We start from the raw sequence: 20,511 nt of genomic DNA, 5'->3' as shown, positions 1-20,511 counted from the left end.
AATCATACTAGTGGATTGTCCCTTATTTTGCTAGGGACATCCACACTTTGTACTGATAATGTACTTCAGTGTACCTACCTTATTTTTATGCTAGGGTAGGACACAATGTGTTTGTATATTTTGTAAATAATTTATCTAAGTAAATCTATTTTGTTAATATACACTGCATTATTATAATTTACTATGTTTACTGTAATTTAAGTACTTTACATTACTAACTTTCTTTTATGTTACTGTAGAATAAGTTAGGCTTAAGTACTTAGTTTATATGATGTAATTGATTTACTTATATTATATCCCTCATTTTACAACTGCTTTTCATTTGTCCTTTTTTTTTTCCCATCTTGTCTGTTTCTCTGGTACTCTTTCATAGGCCGACACGAGCTGAGCCCAGAAAAGGGATTTTGACGAAGGAAAAATCTATTTCTGGGTGATGGCTCGTGTCGCCCTATGAAACCCACCCTGTATTGTTTACCCCCCCATGCAGGACAAGATGTTTTTAGATTAAGGATGTTCGCTAGGGGCGCTGCTGTCCGTGGCGTCCTCTAGTAGTTAGTAGTGGGCGGCCGCATCGCCCGTTGGTATCAGCTCTCTCTTGTGGGGATTCTGATTGGAAGTTCTAATTGGTGAATTGTCTCGTGGTAGTGTTCCCACTCGCCCCTATTACCATACCGACACTTCTTTTTAAGAGTGAGCGAGTCAGTTTTACTGACATTTTCTTAATTTTGTTTTTCTCTGGTAATTTTAGATTAATTTTACCTAGAAAGAATGATATTAAGGATCCTTTCATAGGCCGACACGAGCTGAGCCCAGAAATATAAATTCATTAAAGAAAATACTAAAGTGAATTAGCAAGATTTTAGTTTATAAATAAAAAGAATTACGTAAGAATGAAAGAAAATGCACTTTATCCCGCATCTATCTCTTGGAACTCCAGTAGCAAGCCGAGTTGGCTGGGGTCCAACAACTGTGTTGCCATATATCAGGATAATGTACTCTCTCTCTCTCTCTCTCTCTTTTACTGTGATGAGAGAATTTCTATGGTACATGTGTATGTTTATTAATATTTTTGCATAATAATAATAATAGTAATATAACTATATTCAAAATTCATATGTGATAGTGGTTTTAAAGAAGTACAATAATCTATCCACTTCACTCTTTAAATAAGGACAACCCTCTCTCTCTTCTCTCTCTCTCTCTCTCTCTTTCTCTCTCTTCTCTCTCTCTCCACACGAGATTCTAGTATGCGCTAGTGGTAACTCTCGCCCTCTGTTTGGGCTGGAGTGTATGTATAAGTATATCTTTATGGTAAAATAATATACAGTAATAGCTTACAAATTATATTACGTTTAAATGAGATTTAAACAGTAAACTAAAACATTCTCTCTCTCTCTCTCTCTCTGCTATTGGCTGTTTATATATTTCTAATAGTAAAATGTTTAAGATTACTTTAAAATGATATTAATAATACCAATTCAATGGTATATTTGATGTACGATAATACTTTAAGTAGACATTTGGTATTTGTGATTTCACATTACATTGTTCCCTTGTAAAAAGAAAATGGATGTCTCAAATAGTAACATATGAAAGAAAACGTGCATGACTGAATACTTATGGGGAGACTGAATTATTTTCACATACGTAACTAAGTCATTCAGTACGTACATAGTATGTATTTATGTATAAACACAAAATGTAAGATTTACTTTAAAATAGTATTAATAATATTTCAAAGATTAATATGAACCATAATAGGATATTTTATGTATATTTGATGAAGGATGGTCTTTAAGGGATGCTTTGGTGTTTGCATGTTGAAGATAGTTTATGAGCATTTTTAGAGGGGGGTTTAAACATTCGCGGATTCTAACTATTCGCGGTGGGGTCTGGTACGCATCCCCCGCGAATACGGGGGGACCACTGTACTCAGGTGTGTTATGGAGCTCCAGCACGCAGGCCGTCATCAGAAACGCCACGTATTATGATGTAACATTTCGTCTAGATCATTCTAAAAAGTTACTGTCAAGAGATGATGACGTTTGCAGGTTAAGCTCTGCCCTTTTCATGATGAAAGAGTTTATTGAGTCTGGTAAGCTTCTAGGTCTAGAGGGGAATGATCTCCATGAGTATGTTGAAAGGAAAGAAAGAGAAAAGTATGAGAGAGATGAAAGAGTGGCTGAGAGAGAAATAATGAAAATGCAGCAGAGAGAAGTAATGAAAATGCAGCAAGAGAGAGAAGTGATGAAAATGCAGCAAGAGAGAGAAATGCTGGTAATGCAGCAGGAAGAAAGATAGAAAGAACATAAGAATGAGTTGGAAATCGCTCAGTTAAGGAAAAGGACTCTTAACAGTCAGACAAGCGAGAACGAAAATGAAGCTGATGGTTTAGGTATGAGTGCAGTGTTGAAATTAGTACCAAAGTTTGATGAGGGAGATGTAATGAAATATTCCATGTGTTTTGAGAAGTTAATGGAAAGAGAGGGTCTCCTAAAGAAATGTGGGCTCTTACTGTGTATAGTTGCATGCCTAAGGAGGAATGTGACGCTTATGATATTGTGAAAGAAACTGTTCTTAGCACATTCAGGTTAGTACCGGAGGCGTACCATATGAAATTTAGAAGTTTGAGAAGGGACGAGAATATTACATATGTACAATACAGTGAGAGGTTAGAAAAGTTATTTTTTGATTGGTTAACTTCCGCTAAAGTTGATGATTTTGATGGTCTAAAGAACTTAGTATTGCTAGAAAACTTCAAAGATAAGCTTTATATAGTAGATAAGCGAGAAGTATCATTTGCAGGAGCAACTTGGTTAGCAGACAAATATAGTTTGACTCATAATTTTAGTGTCAGTAAAATGTGAAATGATCCTTCGTCTTGTAAAGTACAAAGCAATAAAAGTTTCAGTTCTAGTACATAATAGCAATTCAAGTAAATGTGACTTTTACTGTTATGCATGTGGAAAACCTGGTCATACATCTAAGGTTTGTAAGAATAAAGGGTCATTTCGTAGCTCAGAATTGACTTGTTTCCGATGTAATGAGAAAGGGCATTTAGCGAGAAATTGTGCAGTTGAAAGGAAGGATATCAAGAAACCAGTCTCGCTAGTTAACCTTTCATCAAGTAGGAATGATGTGATGAGAGAAACTAGGAAATTTAGGGGGGGAATTTCTGTCAGAAGGTGTAGTTTCCTCTCTTGGAGGAGGAGATTCGAAAGTAGCAGACTTGCTTCGGGACACAGGAGCTGCTGTCTCCCTAATTAGGTGAGAGAGTGCGCCAAACAGGGCAGAAATCACCATGTTAGAAAAAGTCACGTTAGGTGGATTTCCGAACACTTGTGTTCTTTGTCCTTTGTTGAAGTTGAACTTGGAAAGTCAGGTAGTGTCAGGAGAATTGAAACTAGCAGTCGTTGACAGTTTGCCCATTGATGGCGTTGACATTATTGTCGGTAATGACTTAGCTTTATTTTTGGCCAAAAATGAGAAATAACATGAAGCTGTCATGAATGCCAATTTGCCAGAAAACTGAATCAAGTAATTCCCAGAGCCCCATTGTGTGATATTCCTTCAGTAGGCAAACCTTTTGAGAATGTAGTTATCGATATGGTCGGAGTGTTGCCTAGAAGTAAGGGAGGGAGTATATATCTGTTAACAATCATTGATAGACTAACTCGCTATCCAGAGGCGATAACCGTAAGAAGCTGTAACACAAGAACCATAGTTGAACGCTTGTTAGATTATTTTTCTAAGTTTGGTCTGCCTCGTAGTATACAGTGATAATGGCAGTAATTTTGTATCCAAATATTTCAGGGATAGAATGAAAGAGTTAGGTATTAAGCTCGTAACTTCCACACCTTATCATCCCGAACCACAAGGCATTGTGGAGAGGTTTCACCAAACGTTAAAGAGTTATTTACGAAAACTCTGTAATAACTGAACATGACTGGGAAGAAAAGTTACCTTTTGTTTTTGTTAGCTTTACAGTTGGCACCGAATGACACTACAGGATTTAGTCCTTTCAAGTTGGTTTTCGGTCACAACGTTATTGATCCTTTGGAAATGTTAAAAGGTAATTTAATGCTTAAAGAAGGTAGAGAGGACTACATAACTAATCTAGTGTTATAAAAACAATTTAAGAGATGCTTGGCAACTAGCAAAGGCGAACGAGAATGAAAGTCAAGGGGAAACTAAAAGGAAACATGATCTTAGAGCAAAAGAGAGAAGTTTTTGTGTGGGAGATAAAGTTTTAGTATTAGTCCAGAAAGAAGGTCCCTCTTTATCTTACAAGTTCGAAGGTCCTTTTTCAATTTTAGAGAAGAGGGGAAATCTAAATTATTTAATAGATATGGGTAAGCATAGAGCAAAGTGGCTGCATGTAAACTTGCTCAAGAAATATAACAGTGTCTCAGAAAGAAATTAGTTTTGAGAAAATCTCCGAGGTGCTTAAGAATTTTGAAGTTTTTAATCAGGGTTTAGAAAAGGAAAAACTGAGGGAAAAACATAACGTTTTAGGGATATTATCCTGAAACTATTAGTGAGAAACTAGGTCAGGTCTAACCAATATTTTGAAACATGATATTGAGTTGCAGGACACAAAACCCATTAGGCAAAGTCCATATCATCTGGGTCCAGAAAAAGCAGAATTTGTGAGGAAGGAAATTAGTTACATGCTAGAAAATTATTTGATAGTACCTAGCTTGAGTGAATGGAATTCCCCTGTAGTTCTGGTGAAAAAGGAAGATGGATCAGATAGATTGTGCATTGATTTCCAGAAAGTAAACAGTGTAACTAAGCAAAGCAATTTCCCCTTACTCAGGATTGATGATTGCTTAGATAGAATCAGAAATTCCAAATTCATTTCAAAGCTGGATTTGGCTAAAGGTTATTGGCAAGTACCTTTAAGTGAATGGGCCCGGAAAATATCTGCCTTTATAATGCCATTTGGTAGTTTCGAACCCAAAATTATGGCTTTTGGCTTGAAGAATGCAGCCAGTACTTTCCAAAGGTTAATGAATAAAGTTTTAAATGGCATCAACAACTGTGTTGTGTACTTAGATGATCTTGTGATATTTTTAGAGACTTGGGAGGACCACATAAGGATTTAAGCAAGAGTCTTGGAAGCCCTTACAAAAGCGAATCTCGTTCTTAATCTAAGGAAATGCAAATTTGGGAAAGCCTCTATTACTTATCTAGGACATAAAGTAGGTTTTGGTAAAATCTGTCCAAAGGATCAGAACATAGAAGCTATAATAAATTTCCCAATCCCAACAACTAAAAAACAGGCCATGAGATTTCTCGGAATGGTTTTGTATTTCCATAGATTTGTGCCTAATTTCTCAGAGATAAGAGCTCCCATAACTAATCTATTTAGGAAAGGATGCAGTTTTGTATTTGATGGCGAGTGTCTGGAAGCTTTCAACAAGTTAAGGCTTATAATAATTCACAAGCCAGTTCTATTATTACCTGATTTTGGTAAGGAATTTAATTTAGTGATGATGCCAGTGATATTGGTGTAGGAGGGATTTTGTTAAAAGAAGTGAATGGAATGAAACTTCCAGTTGCCTATTATTCAAAGAAACTGAATACAGCGCAGGAGAATTATTCCGCTATTGAAAAGGAATGGTTTAGTTTAGTTACAGCCTTGCAACACTTTGAGATTTATGCACGTAGTAGTTCTGTTTTAACTGCGTATACTGATCATGATCCGTTAGTTTATTTGGAGAGGTTTAAGAATAAGAATAAACGTTTAATGTGTTGGAGTTTAGAATTACAAGAATATAATTTGAAGAAAGTTCATATATGGGGAAAGGATATTGCTATAGCTGATAGCCTCTCTAGAGATTTTTCGGAATGAGTAGCCTGATGACCGTTTTCTATGTCTGCACAGTCGAGTGAGTGAATGGGGAAGTGAGCCTGTTTAACTGAACTAAAGCTTTATGCAGAATTGTTCCCTTGTTGTTTGATCTTGTTTCTCTTTAAAAAAAAAAATAACAAAATCAGTTGATTTCATTTTTTTTTTCTTTTGGGGGAACAAGTCATGTTAATCACTCTATAGCGAAGAAACATAATAACCCTTTAACGCCGACTGGACGTATTAAAAGTCAACGAAAATTGTCTGTCGGGTGCCGAACCGACGTATGAAACGTCGACGAAAAAGTTTTTTTTAAAAATTCACGGAAAAATAGTTATAGGTCTACTAGGCGAAAACTTTTGAATCACACGCCTTGGGGGATGCTGGGAGTTCACGGATCAAGCTGTTGTTTTGTTTACAATCATTACCCAGGGGCACAAGCACGAATTTCTTTCTTCTCGCACTAAAAAGCATCAGCGACACATCTCAGAAATTGTTTTGTCACTTCGACATAATTTTTGCACCATTTTAAATTAGCAGTTACATAGTGTTTCATATATGAAAATGTGCGCAATTTCATGTAACTCTTCTGAAAAAATCAAATTTTTTCGTCCGATTGTCGAAATGTTTGCACAGTTTTACATTAGCCATCACATAAAGTTTTATAAATGGAAATGTGTGCAATTTCATGTAGAATACAACAAATAACAACCCATGGTTGTAGCTTTTATCAGTTTTGAAATATTTTCATATAAATAATGATAAGTGCCAAAATATCAACCTTCGGACAACTTTGACTTGACCGAAATGGTCGAAAAACGCAATTGTAAGCTAAAACTCTTATATTCTAGTAATATTCAATAATTTACCTTTATTTTGCAACAAATTAGAAGTCTTTAGCCCAATATTTTGATTTATGGTGAATTTATAAAAAAAATAATAATTTTCCTTACGTCCATGCAGTAACTCTTCCGAAAAAAATAATAAGTTTTTTCGTCCGATTGTCGTAATGTTTGTACCATTTTAAATTAGCCGTTACATAAACTTTTATATATAAAAATGTGCGCAATTTCATGTAGAATAGAACAATAAATAACCCATGGTTGTAGCTTTTATCAGTTTTGAAATATTTTCATATAAATAATGATGTGCCAAATTTCAACCTTCAGTCAAATTTGACTCGACCGAGATGGTAAAAAAATGAAATTGTAAACTAAAACTATTACTACATTCTAGTAATATTCAATCATTTACCTTTATTTTGCAACAAATTAGAAGTCTCTAGCACAATATTTTGATTTATGGTGAATTTATGAAGAAAAAAAACTTTTTCCTTCCGTCCGCGCGGTAACTCTTCCGAAAAAATCATAAAATTTTTGGTCTGATTGTCGTAATGTTTATACCAATTTAACCCTCTTACGCCGACTGGATGTATTTTACGTCGACATTTTTTGTCTCCCGTGTGCCGACTGGACGTATTTTATGTCGACTTACAAAAGTTTTTTTTAAAATTCGCGGAAAAATACTTATAGGCCTACCAGCCTAAAAGTTTTGAATCATGCGCCTTGGGGGATGCTGGGAGTTCACGGATCAAGGTGTTGTTTTGTTTACAATTGTTACGCAGGTGCGCAAGCGCGAATTTCTTTCTTGCCGCACTAAAAAGTATCTGTGACACATCTTGGAAATTATTTCGTCACTTTGACAAAATTTTTGTACCATTGTAAATTAGCCGTTACATGAAGTATTAATATGAAAATGTGCGCATTTTTACGTAAAATACACCAATAAAATACTAATGATTGTAGCAATTATCAGTTTTGAGATATTTTCATATAAATAACGATAATTGCCAAAATTTCAACCTTCGGTCAACTTTGACTCTCCCGAAATGGTCGAAAAACGCAATTGTAAGCTAAAACTCTTATATTTTAGTAATATTCAATCATTTACCTTAATTTTGCAACTAATTGGAAGTCTCTAGCACAATATTTCGATTTATGGTGAATTTATGAAAAAACTTTTTCCATACGTCTGCGCGGTAACTCTTCCGAAAAAAATCATACATGCGATTGTGGTAATGTTTGCACCATTTCAAAATTAGCCGTTATATAAAGTTTTATATATGGAAATGTGCGCAATTTCATGCACAAAACAACTAAAAAAAAACCATGGTTGTAGCTTTTATCAGTTTTGAGATATCTTCATATAAATAACGATAATTGCCAAAATTTCAACCTTCGGTCAACTTTGACTCTACCGAAATGGTAAAAAAACGCAATTGTAAGCTAAAACGCTTATATTCTAGTAATATTCAAGCATTTACCTTCATTTTGCAACAAATTGGAAGTCTCTAGCACAATATTTTGATTTATGATGAATTTATGAAAAAAAAACAAATTTTTCTTTACGTCTGAGCGGTAACTCTTCCGAAAAAATCATACGTGCGATTGTGGTAATGTTTGCACCATTTTAAATTAGCCGTTACATAAAGTTTTATATATGAAAATGTGCGCCATTTCATGTAGAATACAACTAAAAATATGAGAAGGTTGTAGCTTTTCTCATTTTTGAAAAATATTTTGCATATAAATCACGATAAACATGAAAAAACCACGTTTGGTCAACTTTGACTCTACTGAAATGGTCGAAAAACGCAATTGTAAGCTAAAACTCTTACAGTCTAGTAATATTCAGTCATTTATCTTCATCTTGAAACAAATTCGAAGTCTCTAGCAAAATATTTAGATTTATGGTGAATTAAAAAAAAAATCTTTCCTTCCCTCTGCACGCGGATTCTCAGCCACAAATCTCCGAAATGCGTATGTCCCATTCTCGGAATATTTGCTCCGTTTCATATTAGGCATTTCATAGAGTTTTATATATGAAAATGTGCGCAATTTTATGTAGAATAAAACGAAAAATATTTGAAGGTTGTAGCTTTTCTTATTTCCGAAATAATTGCATATAAAAAATATATATATAAAAAATTTGACATTCGGTCAACTTTAACTCGTCAGATATGGTCGAAAACTGCAATTGTAAGCTAATACTCTTACAGTGTAGTAATATTCAATCATTTGTCTTCATTTTGAAAGAAATTGGAAGTCTCTAGGACAATATTTAGATTTATGGTGAATTTTTGAAAAAAATATTTGTTTACGTCCGCGTGTTACGAATTCATGCATTATATTGTGATAATATTTTCTCTATGTTGCTTTTATCATTTTACAATGTGTTATATACCAAAAAGATTGCAATTTACTGTACATTACAACGAAAAAAATTACCTTGTTACCTTTAACCGTTTTGCGCACAGCGCGATTTGAATACAATTAAATATGAAATTTCGTTTTTGCGCTATCATATATCACATTATTTATATATGATAATGATAATTTTTTCATTTCTGATGGTTGCATACTAAACTTCAGCCAATGACAAAAAAAGGAGGCAAAAATGAACTCTTAATCTTGAAAACTAAGCGCGCTGTGATTTTTTGAAAAAAATATTTTTTCCGCTTCCGCGCTCACTCTTCAAAACACCTCCGGCACACGGGAGACAATTTTTTTTTTACCGCTTCGGCGTAAGAGGGTTAAATTAGCCGTTACATAAAGTTTTATATAGGCAGTCCCCGGGTTACGATGGGTTTGGCTTACGATGTTCCGAGGTTAAGGTGCTTTTCAATTATATTCATCAGAAATTATTTCCAGGGTTACGACGCATGTTCCAGGGTTACGACGCCTACAACGCTCATCTGGCAAAAGAAATATGACACCAAAAATGCAAAATAATCAATATTTGGTTTTTTGATGCAAAATGCAATAAAAATACAGTTTACATAGTTTTGAATGCACCCAAAGCATTAAAAGTAAGGTTTTCTTAGTATTTTTGGTGATGTTCTGGCTTACGACGATTTTCGGGTTACAAAGCGTCTCAAGAATGGAACCCCCGTCGTAACCCGGGGACTGCCTGTATATGAAAATGTGTGCAATTTCATGTAGAATACAACAAAAGACAACCCACAGTTGTAGCTTTTATCAGTTTTGAAATATTTCCATATAAATAACGATAAATAGAAAAAATTCGACCTTCGGTCAACTTTAACTCGACCGAAATGGTCGAAAACTGCAATTGTAAGCTAGAACACTTACAGTCTAGGAATATTCAATCAATTAACTTCATTTTGCAACAAACAGGAAGTCTCTAGCACAATATTTCGATTTATGGTGAATTTTTTAAAACAGTTTTTTATTATGTCCACGCATTACAAATTCATGCATCATATTGAGATAATATTTTCTCTGTGTTGCTTTGATCGTTTTACAATTTGTTATATACCAAAATCATCGCAATTTAGTGAACAATACAACTAAAAACAATTAACTCATTAGCTTTAACCGTGTTGCTCACGGCTCGATTTGTATACAATTATATATGAAATTTTTTTCGCGCTGTCATATATTCCAATATTTATATATGATAATGATATTTTTTCATTTCTGATGGTTGCATACTAAACTTCAGGCAATGACAAAAAAAGAAGCCATAAATGAACTCTTAATCTTGAAAATTAAGCGTGCTGTGATTTGAAAAAAAAAACTTTTTTTTCCTCTTCGGCGCTCACTCACGAACACCGCCGTAATATAGGAGACACTTTCGGAAATACCGGCTCGGCGTTCAAGGGTTAAAGGAAAGGAAAATCTATCTTCTTCGAGTAGGTCTGCGGCAAGGAGGAATTCCCGCACCCGCACGTGTTTCAGACATCTGTTCTCATGATTGTTCGAGAATACTCGTGTGTTATGGAACTCCAGCACGTGGGCCATCGTCAGAAACGCCACGTATTATGATGTAACATTTCATCTAGATCCTTCTAAAAATTTCCTGTCGAGAGATGATGACATTCGCTGGTTAAGCCCCGCCCTTTTCAGCCCTGCCCCGAGATCGACGATAATATAATATATATATATATTATATTATATATTATATATATATATATATATATATATATATATATATATACTATATGTATATATATTATATATATTATATTATATATATAGATTATAGGATATATATATATTATATATGATATATAATATATATATTTATATATATTAGAATAGATATGACCCGCAAGAAAGTAGAAATGAGATCATCAGAGATAAGAGAAGACGGTAGAAACTAAGGATAGAGAAGATGTAGTAATATATATACTATATAATATTATAGATATATATATATATAATATATATATATATATTATATAATTAATACATATACATATAAATATATATATATATACGTATATATATTAGATATTGAAATACAGAGAGAGAGAGAGAGAGAGAGAGAGAGAGAGGAGAGAGAGAGAGAGAGAGAGAGAGAGAGAACAAGAATTGAGTTGTGTTTTCATTGAAACCTAACACAGTAACACACACACCCTCACTAATTTATTTATATTTTATGCTATAGTATTTTCATTTGTATATTTATTGCATTTTTTTTTAAAAAAGGCCAGTCTCATCACAGTTGAAGACTTGCTGAGAACTGTAGCCTTCGTTGATCATCATCTCGTCGAACGTCTTAATAAAGGCTTCAGCCGCTTTCGTGTCCGAGCTGGCAGCCTTCCCATGCCGCACCACCGAATGGATGCCAGTACGTTTACGGAATTTTTCTAACAACCCATGAGAAGCCTTGAAGTCTGGGGGTTGGTGTTGATGTCCCTTCTCCTCCTCATCTTCAGCCTGGGCAATCAATCGCCGAAAATAGCGCTGGCCTTATGGCAGATTGCCGTCTCGGTTATTGCATCGCCAGCGATTTCTTTGTCTTTTATCCAGACAAGAAGCAGCCTTTCCATCTCGTTGTGCACGTGGCTCCTTTTGCTAGACAAAATAGTCATGCCCTTGGAAGGTGTAGCTGCTTTGATGGCTTCCTTCTGCTTAAGGATGGTGCCTATTGTCGAAGAATTTTGGCCATATTCCTTGGCGATCACACTCAATCGCATGCCAGCTTCATACTTCTTAATTATCTCCATCTTTGTCTCCAAAGAAAGCATCCTCTTCTTTCCATGAACTTCAAATTTCTCGGGACCCATGACTATGTATATACTGTACGTAATTAAGTTATGCAGTACAGGCAGTCCCCGGGTTACGACGGGGGTTCCGTTCTTAAGACACGTCGTAACCCGAAAATCGTCGTAAGCCGGAACGACGTTGTTGAAAACATGTCCACAGGGAAAATTTCACTAATTTGCAATTTTTCTTAGGGCCGTATCTCTAAAATTATCACTAATTTACTTTTTTCATGTGCAACACTGTGTATTCACAAATTACTGTATATTTTCATTAAAATACAAGAGAGAGAGAGAGAGAGAGAGCAGAGAGAGAGAGAGAGAGAAGAAGAGAGAGAGAGAGAGAGAGAGAGAGAGAGAGATTACATAAAACCATTAAATTCGTTGACCATTGTATGGCATTGTAAAGCTCTGAGTGTCACTGGACAGAAAAAAGATGAAGGGAAGAATTTTCTTTTGAAATTAGTTATCGTATTATTACTACTTCTATTATTATTATTATTATTATTATTATTTGAAAATATAATAAACACCTGCAACTACCATAAAAATTCTCTCATCTCATTAAGAAAGAGGAATTATCCTTACAAATGAAATGGAAAGATTATTTTCATCTCTTTAACCCTTAAACGCCGACTGGACGTATTTTACGTCGACATTTTTTGTCTCTCGGGTGCAGACTGGACGTATTTTACGTCGACATACAAAAGTTTTTTTAAAAATTCGCGGAAAAATACTTTTAGGCCTACCAGCCAAAAACTCTTGAATCACGCGCCTTGGGGGATGCTGGGAGTTCACGGATCAAGGTGTTGTTTTTGTTTTACAATCGTTACGCAGGCGCGCAAGCGCGAATTTCTTTCTTGCCGCACTAAAAAGAATTCTGTGACACATCTCGGAAATTATTTAGTCACTTTGACATAATTTTGTACCATTTTAAATTAGCCGTTAGATGGAGTATTATATATGAAAATGTGCACATTTTTATGAAGAATATAACAAAAAAATACTCATGATTGTAGCTTTTATCAGTTTTGAGATATTTTCATATAAATAACGATAAGTACCGAAATTTCAACCTTCGGTCAACTTTGACTCTATCGAAATGGTCGAAAAACGCAATTGTAAGCTAAAACTCTAATATTTTAGTAATATTCAATCATTTAACTTAATTTTGCAACTAATTGGAAGTCTCTTTAGCACAATATTTCGATTTATGGTGAATTTATGAAAAAACTTTTTCCTTACGTCCGCGCGGTAACTTTCGAAAAAATCATACATGCGATTGTGGTAATGTTTGCACTATTTTAAATTAGCCGTTATATAAAGTTTTATATATGAAAATGTGCGCAATTTCATGCATAATACAACTAAAAACAATCCATGGTTGTAGATTTTATCAATTTTGAAATATTTTCATATTAAAAATGATAAGTGACAAATTTTCAACCTTCGGTCAACTTTGACTCTAACGAAATGGTCGAAAAACGCAATTGTAAGCTAAACCGCTTATATTCTAGTAATATTCAAGCATTTACCTTCATTTTGCAACAAATTGGAAGTCTCTAGCACAATACTTCGATTTATGGTGAAATTATGAAAAAAATAACATTTTCTTTACATCCGCGCGGTAACTCTTCCGAAAAAAACACACGTGCGATTATGGTAATGTTTGCACCATTTTAAATTAGCCGTTACATAAAGTTTTATATATGAAAATGTGCGCAATTTTATGTAGAATACAACAAAAAATTTAATTAGGTTGTAGCTTTTCTCATTTTTAAAATATTTGCATATAAATCACGATAAATAGAAAAAAAACCACGTTCGGTCAACTTTGACTCTACTGAAATGGTCGAAAAACGCAATTGTGAGCTAAAACTCTTACAGTCTAGTAATACTCAGTCATTTATCTTCATCTTGAAACAAATTCGAAGTCTCTAGTACAATATTTAGATTTATGGTGAATTTTAAAAAAAATCTTTCCTTCCCTCTGCGCGCGGATTCTCCGCCACAAATCTCCGAAATGCGTATGTTCCATTCTCGGAATATTTGCTCTGTTTCATATTAGGCATTTCATAGAGTTTTATATATGAAAATGTGTGCAATTTCATGTAGAATAAAAAGAAAAATATTTGAAGGTTGTAGCTTTTCTTATTTCCGAATAATTGCATATAAAAAAATATATATATAAAAAATTCGACATTCGGTCAACTTTACCTAGTCAGATATGGTCGAAAACTGCATTTGTAAGCTAATATTCTTACAGTATAGTAATATTCAATCATTTGTCTTCATTTTGAAAGAAATTGGAAGTCTCTAGGACAATATTTAAATTTATGGTGAATTTTTGAAAAAAATATTTGTTTACGTCCGTGCGTTACGAATTCATGCATTATTTTGTGATAATATTTTCTCTGTGTTGCTTTTATCGTTTTACGATGTGTCATATACCAAAATGATTGCAATTTAGTGTACATTACAACGAAAAAAGAAGTAACTCGTTACCTTTAACCGTTTTGCGCACAGCGCGATTTGAATACAATTATATATGAAATTTCGTTTTTGCGCTATCATATATCGCATTATTTATATATGATAATGATAATTTTTTTCATTTCTGATGGTTGCATACTAAACTTCAGCCAATGACAAAAAAAGGAGCCAAAAATGAACTCTTAATCTTGAAAACTCAGCGCGCTGTGATTTTTTGAAAAAAATATTTTTTCCGCTTCCGCACTCACTCTGAAACACTTCCGGCACACGGGAGACATTTTTTTTTTTTACCGCTTCGGCGTTTAAGGGTTAAAATACGACCATTATGAATTTTGTAATTATAGTTTTATTATTATTATTAAATAACTGAAATTATCAATAAACATTTTACATACTAGTACCATAAAAATTCTTTCATCTCGGTAAAAGAGAGAGAGAGAGAGAGAGAGAGAGAGTAGAGAGAGAGAGAGAGAGAGAGAGAGAGAGATGTTTATCTCTCTCTGTTCTCTCAAAAAATACTTATAATGCTTCCAGTGAAAGAGAGGGAGGGAGTTACCACTATGACACATTATTATCTTGTGTGGAAGGCAAGAGAAGAGAGAGAGAGAGCGAGAGAGAGAGAGAGAGAGAGAGAGAGAGAGAGAGAGAGAGAACCTTAATTAAAAGTGACATGGATAGATTAGTATTGTATTTCTTTAAAATACTATCACTTATGAATTTTGTAATTACAGTTTATTATTATTATTATTATTATTATTATTATTATATTATTATTTGAAAGTTATTAAAAACAAATAGTACAAGTACATAAAAAATCTTGAGTCTCAGTAAATGAGAGAGAGAGAGAGAGAGAGAGAGAGAGAGAGAGAAGAGAGAGAGAGAGAGAGAGAGAGAGAGAGAGGGGGGGGGAATTTCATGAGCACTTGATTGCAACACAGCAGCTCTTCCCCCTCCTGGCTGTCACAGAACTTGATATGTCTAACAGTTTTTGTACCTGGAGTTAGAGAAAGGTTACTGAAAGAAGACTGGGATTTCCTTCATTCTTCCATAATTTTTTAAATATGTAAGCTAAAATCTTACTAATTCACTATGGTATTTTCTTTAATGAATTGATATTATTGCTGTATAAATTAGTAAATAATTTATTTATCATACAAAAAAACATACATCTTTGTAGGAGAGAGAGAGAGAGAGAGAGAGAGGAGAGAGAGAGAGAGAGAGAGAGAGAGAGAGAGAGAGAGAATTATTATTTTTATTATGTGATATCATTTCAACTTATTAAACTTACTAATACAGTATTAATCAAAATTAATATTTCGTTGGAAAATAGAGAGAGACCTTACCTTACCTTACCTTACATCTTGTTCGGGTTGCCCCAGGTCCCTCAGTGTGAGGCACCTCTAATGTCTACCAGAGAGTTGCTAGTACATCTTCCGGTATATTTTGCATCTTCCAATCTTGGATGGTCTGGGATGCAGTTTAGATATTTGTCGAGCTTATTCTTAAACACATCTACGCTCACTCCTGATATATTCCTCAGATGAGCTGGCAACGCATTGAATAGACGCTGCATTATCGATGCTGGTGCGTAGTGGATTAATGTCCTGTGTGCTTTCCTTATTTTTCCTGGTATAGTTTTGGGCACTATTAATCTACCTCTGCTTGCTCTTTCTGATATTTTTAGTTCCATGATATTTTCTGCTATTCTTCTATCTGTTTCCATGCCTGAATTATCATGTAGCGTTCTCTTCTCTTTCTAGACTATATAATTTTAAGAATTGTAGTCTTTCCCAGTAGTCTAGGTCCTTAACTTCTTCTATTCTAGCTGTAAAGGACCTTGTACACTCTCTATTTGTGCAATATCCTTTTGATAGTGTGGGTACCATATCATATTGCAATATTCAAGTGGACTACGAACATATGTTTTATAAAGCATAATCATGTGTTCAGCTTTTCTTGTTTTGAAGTGCCGTAACAACATTCCCATTTTTGCTTTACATTTTGCCAACAGAGTTGCTATTTGATCATTGCATAACATGTTCCTATTCATCATCACACCAAGGTCTTTAACTGCTTCCTTATTTGTGATGGTCTCATTATTAGGTCCCTTATATGCATATAGCTTTCTTTCTCTGTCTCCATAATTTATTGATTCAAATTTATCAGAGTTAAATACCATCCTATTTACCTCTGCCCAATCATATACTTTGTTAAGGTCTCTTTGTAGAGCGTTCCTATCTTCATCACAAGTAATTTCTCTACTTATTCTTGTGTCATCTGCGAAACTACTCACTACCGAATCCTTCACATTATTGTCTATGTCTTCAATCATAATAACAAACAGTATTGCAGCTAACACCGTACCTTGCGGCACACCGGATATTACCTTGACTTCATCCGATTTCTCGTCGTTTGCAATAACTATCTGTTTTCTGTTGTGTAAAAATTCTTTTAACCATCTTCCTACTTTATCCACGATATTGTGTTTTCTAATTTTCTTCGCTAATATATTATGGTCTACTTTATCAAAAGCTTTTGCAAAGTCTAAATAAACCACATCTGTTTCATTTCCGCTTTTCATATTTTTGAATATGTTCTCACGGTGGACTAACAGTTGGGTTTGTGTACTTTTTCCGGGTACGAAACCATGTTGTCCTTTATTAAACAAATTATTTTTTATTAAATGTTTCATAATATTTTTCTTCATTACCCTTTCATACACTTTCATAATATGTGATGTTAGACTCACAGGCCTATAATTACTTGCCTCTAGTCTTGATCCACTTTTGAAAGTAGGGGTAATATATGCTAATTTATGCTCATCATAAATCTTGCCTGTATCTACACTTTGTCTTAATAATATTGCAAGTGGCTTTGCGATAGAATGAACTACTTTCTTTAACAAAATAGCAGGAATTCCATCAGGCCCTGCAGCAGCTCCATTTTTAATTTCATTAATAGCCTGCACAATATCAGCTTCATTAATATCTATGTCAGCTAAATATTCACTATTTTCATCCCTTACTTCTATATCATTATCTTCATTATCTATTCTAGGGGTGAATTCTCTCTTATAATTCGTTCTTCTGCCAGTATGTTGCAAATTTCCTTTTTTTCATTCGTTAATCTCCCTTCAATTCTCAGAGGGCCTATTTCTATTCTTCTTTTAGAGAGAGAGAGAGAGAGAGAGAGAGAGAGAGAGAGAGAGAGAGAGAGAGAGAAACTATGGTTTTTATATCCAAGTCTAAGTGGAGTATAAACGGATTCTTCAAGTGAAATAATGTTTCAATGTTATTTTGCTGTTTTGTATTAAAGGATATGTATACTGTTTGAGAATGCATTCCTTATCCTTGACTATGGTTACCATACAGTTTAATAGCGTAAATTAATTTATGCTCAGAAACTAGTTCTGCGTATGAGGTATCGTTAAAAAACATAAAAAACCGTCGTAACCTTGGAATTTGCGTTGTAATCTAACCAGAAACTTAGTTTTGCTAATTATGTATACTGGAAACAAGCAATGATTTTTTCATTATTTGCGCTTTTGGACTGTTATAAACTGCGCATCCCAAGCTAGTGTATTCATTCGCTCGGAAACTAGTTCCGCTTATGAGGCATCTCTATAAAATTCAAAAAATACGACATAAAAAGTGTCAAAAATCATAACCTCAAAATTTTTGTTGTAATCTAACCAAAAACTTATTTTTATTAATATACTGTGCTAAACTATAAAGGATTCTCATCATAGTTTGCGTATTTTAAAAGCGTCGTTAACTCGGAGAGTCGGAAGCGTCAGCGTCGTAACCTCGGAACAAGTGTCGTAACCCAGGGCGGATTTTTCAATGAATATTTAAGAAAAAGCGTCATAACCTCGGAACATCGTAAGCCGGAGCCGTCATAACCCGGGGACCGCCTGTATACGTATGTAGTAAAGTTCTCACAAAACACGATAAAGTAGTACTACGACGAAATCACTAACGAATTTACGTTAATAAACGAAATCGTATAGAACGAATTAATTCTGCGTGCTTACGATAACGATGCTGCTGCCGAGTGGCCGAAAAAGCACGCTGCTACGTAGATGCATGATGGGATCATGGGAGAGATGCTGACCAATAGGAGAGCAGGATCTTATGGCAGTGACTAGCATCAGGAACCAATGGGAGAGCGGGAGTTTTAAAATTGTTATCGGTAGTCCGGGCGAATTTCGGGACTTTACAGCAACAACCTTTTGTGTCCTGAACCATTTTCGTATGTAGAGCCAAAAAATTCTTTGTATTTGCTTTCGTAACTCGAATTTTTCGTAAGTTGAGCCTTTCGTATGTCGAGGTACCACTGTAAAGCATATATTTATTATTATATAATAAATAATCGGAAAGTCAACTACAGTATTCCCCCTGTATTCACGGGGAATGTGTACCAGACCCTAAGCAACCCCCCCATAGTTGAAACCCCTATAAAAACAATTAAAACTGCCTATTTTGTTAGTTAAAACTCAAGAAACCCCCACCAAAAATGTTTATACCTGGTTTTTAACAGTTCTATCACAAATAGCTCATTTAGGAAGCATATTTCTTAAAGCATAGGACAATTACCATATTTAGGAAATGTTAATTACATAATTTGATTGTTTAGTAAGTTGAAGGCTTAGTTTACATTTTTTTTTTATTCAAATATATCAGTAGCATTTATGTTACATCTGAGCTTCTGGTAGCATAAAATGTTTTATAACCATTTCTCGTATTAAGGAAACCAAGAGTCTACATGGTACTACCTGCTTGTGTTTAAATCTACATGTGTCATTTCATCATTGTTGATGTCATCATTTTGCTTTTTAACATTTTTTTTTACGTGACTCTATTATGATTATGAATCAAATATTAAACTACACAAGAGAGTATTTTATTACTCTTGACATTTCATCTCAAATATAATGTTCACATTCACAGTACATAAAACATTAATCTAAAACGTTTATACATTACAATCAAAATAATAACTTTAATACATAATGTGCAGGAAACTTTTAAGGACCAACTTTACCTGCTATACTTGATGCAAAGCTTTTTTCCCAAGCATACATCTTGATTAGCTTCACACATGAAAGTAACTCATTCATTTTACAGACACGTTCATCTGTAACAGTAACAGTTCGACGACGCAAGTAGCTCGTTAAACGTGATATTCCATACTGTAATAAGTTGAGAAATGTAAAGTTGCACTAATAATATTTACAAATCAAAATAAAATAAAGAACAGACAAATATTACTCCATCCAAAAATGACATTTTTATAATGAAATTAGATTTTATATAAACTTGCCAAGTAATTTTAAATTCGTAGTGACGCACATTGTTAAGTATACTGGTTGATAAGCTCTGCCCCTTGCAGATACGGATAGGTACAATGCTGCTGACAAGCTCAATTAATTTCTGCCTTATGTCCATGAAAGGAGAGGAAAGAGGGCTCCGATTCTGAAATTACTTGTTATGTACTTATAAAACCTAATTTTATTATAAAAATGTCATTTTTATCTAAGTAACTTACCAAGTAATTACACAGCTCAATCCCAAATTGACAGAAGGTGGGATTTATGGGCATATTTAATTTCAGAAATTCAGAGAAAATAAGGAATTTTAAAAATATGGAAGTCAGATAGCATTGGTTAAAATGCTTGTTGTAACCTTGCCTCGTAAGAGAGCCACAGCAGGTAATTACTGCCTCTGGTTGGTGCTCATCTTCACCTGTAGTGGCCCAGCAGTAGAGCCGTGGAGCACCCTTACTTCAGTGGAACTATGTAGACGAAGTAGTACTCTGATCGCTACATAGCATTAGTTAAAAGGTTATGCAGCTCATGTCAAGATGGCTAGCATAACTTGAAACAGTGCCCTTGCCCTGGGCACAGTACTAGCACAGAACAAAACCAGACAACACTCAACTACACCAAATCACAATATCACATACCCATCTATGACCAAGACTGGTGGGTACTCCAGGGACATAGTACCTCCAGGGCTCCCCAAAAAACTTGACCTCCTATATTCAGGGTGAAAGAGAGGAAGTACAGAAACAAAACTCCTATGACTCCTCCCCC

At 34.5% G+C, this 20,511-nt stretch overlaps 1 protein-coding gene across 10 annotated transcripts in view; it reads right to left on the bottom strand.

Moving 5' to 3' along the window:
- LOC135211019 (ATP-binding cassette sub-family C member 5-like) overlaps positions 1–20,511 on the bottom strand; it is an 818,851-nt gene that overhangs the window by 605,844 nt on the left and 192,496 nt on the right. For all 10 annotated transcript variants that reach the window (XM_064244042.1, XM_064244046.1, XM_064244047.1 and 7 more), the window contains one exon: positions 19,461–19,608. In XM_064244042.1, coding sequence (XP_064100112.1) covers positions 19,461–19,608 — 148 coding nt within the window. The remainder of the gene's footprint in view (positions 1–19,460; positions 19,609–20,511) is intronic.

The sequence above is a fragment of the Macrobrachium nipponense genome, chromosome 4, assembly GCF_015104395.2.
Source record: "Macrobrachium nipponense isolate FS-2020 chromosome 4, ASM1510439v2, whole genome shotgun sequence".
Classification (NCBI taxonomy): domain Eukaryota; kingdom Metazoa; phylum Arthropoda; class Malacostraca; order Decapoda; family Palaemonidae; genus Macrobrachium; species Macrobrachium nipponense.
Note: the sequence above shows the minus strand (reverse complement) of the source record. Positions and strands in the feature narration are given on the sequence as shown.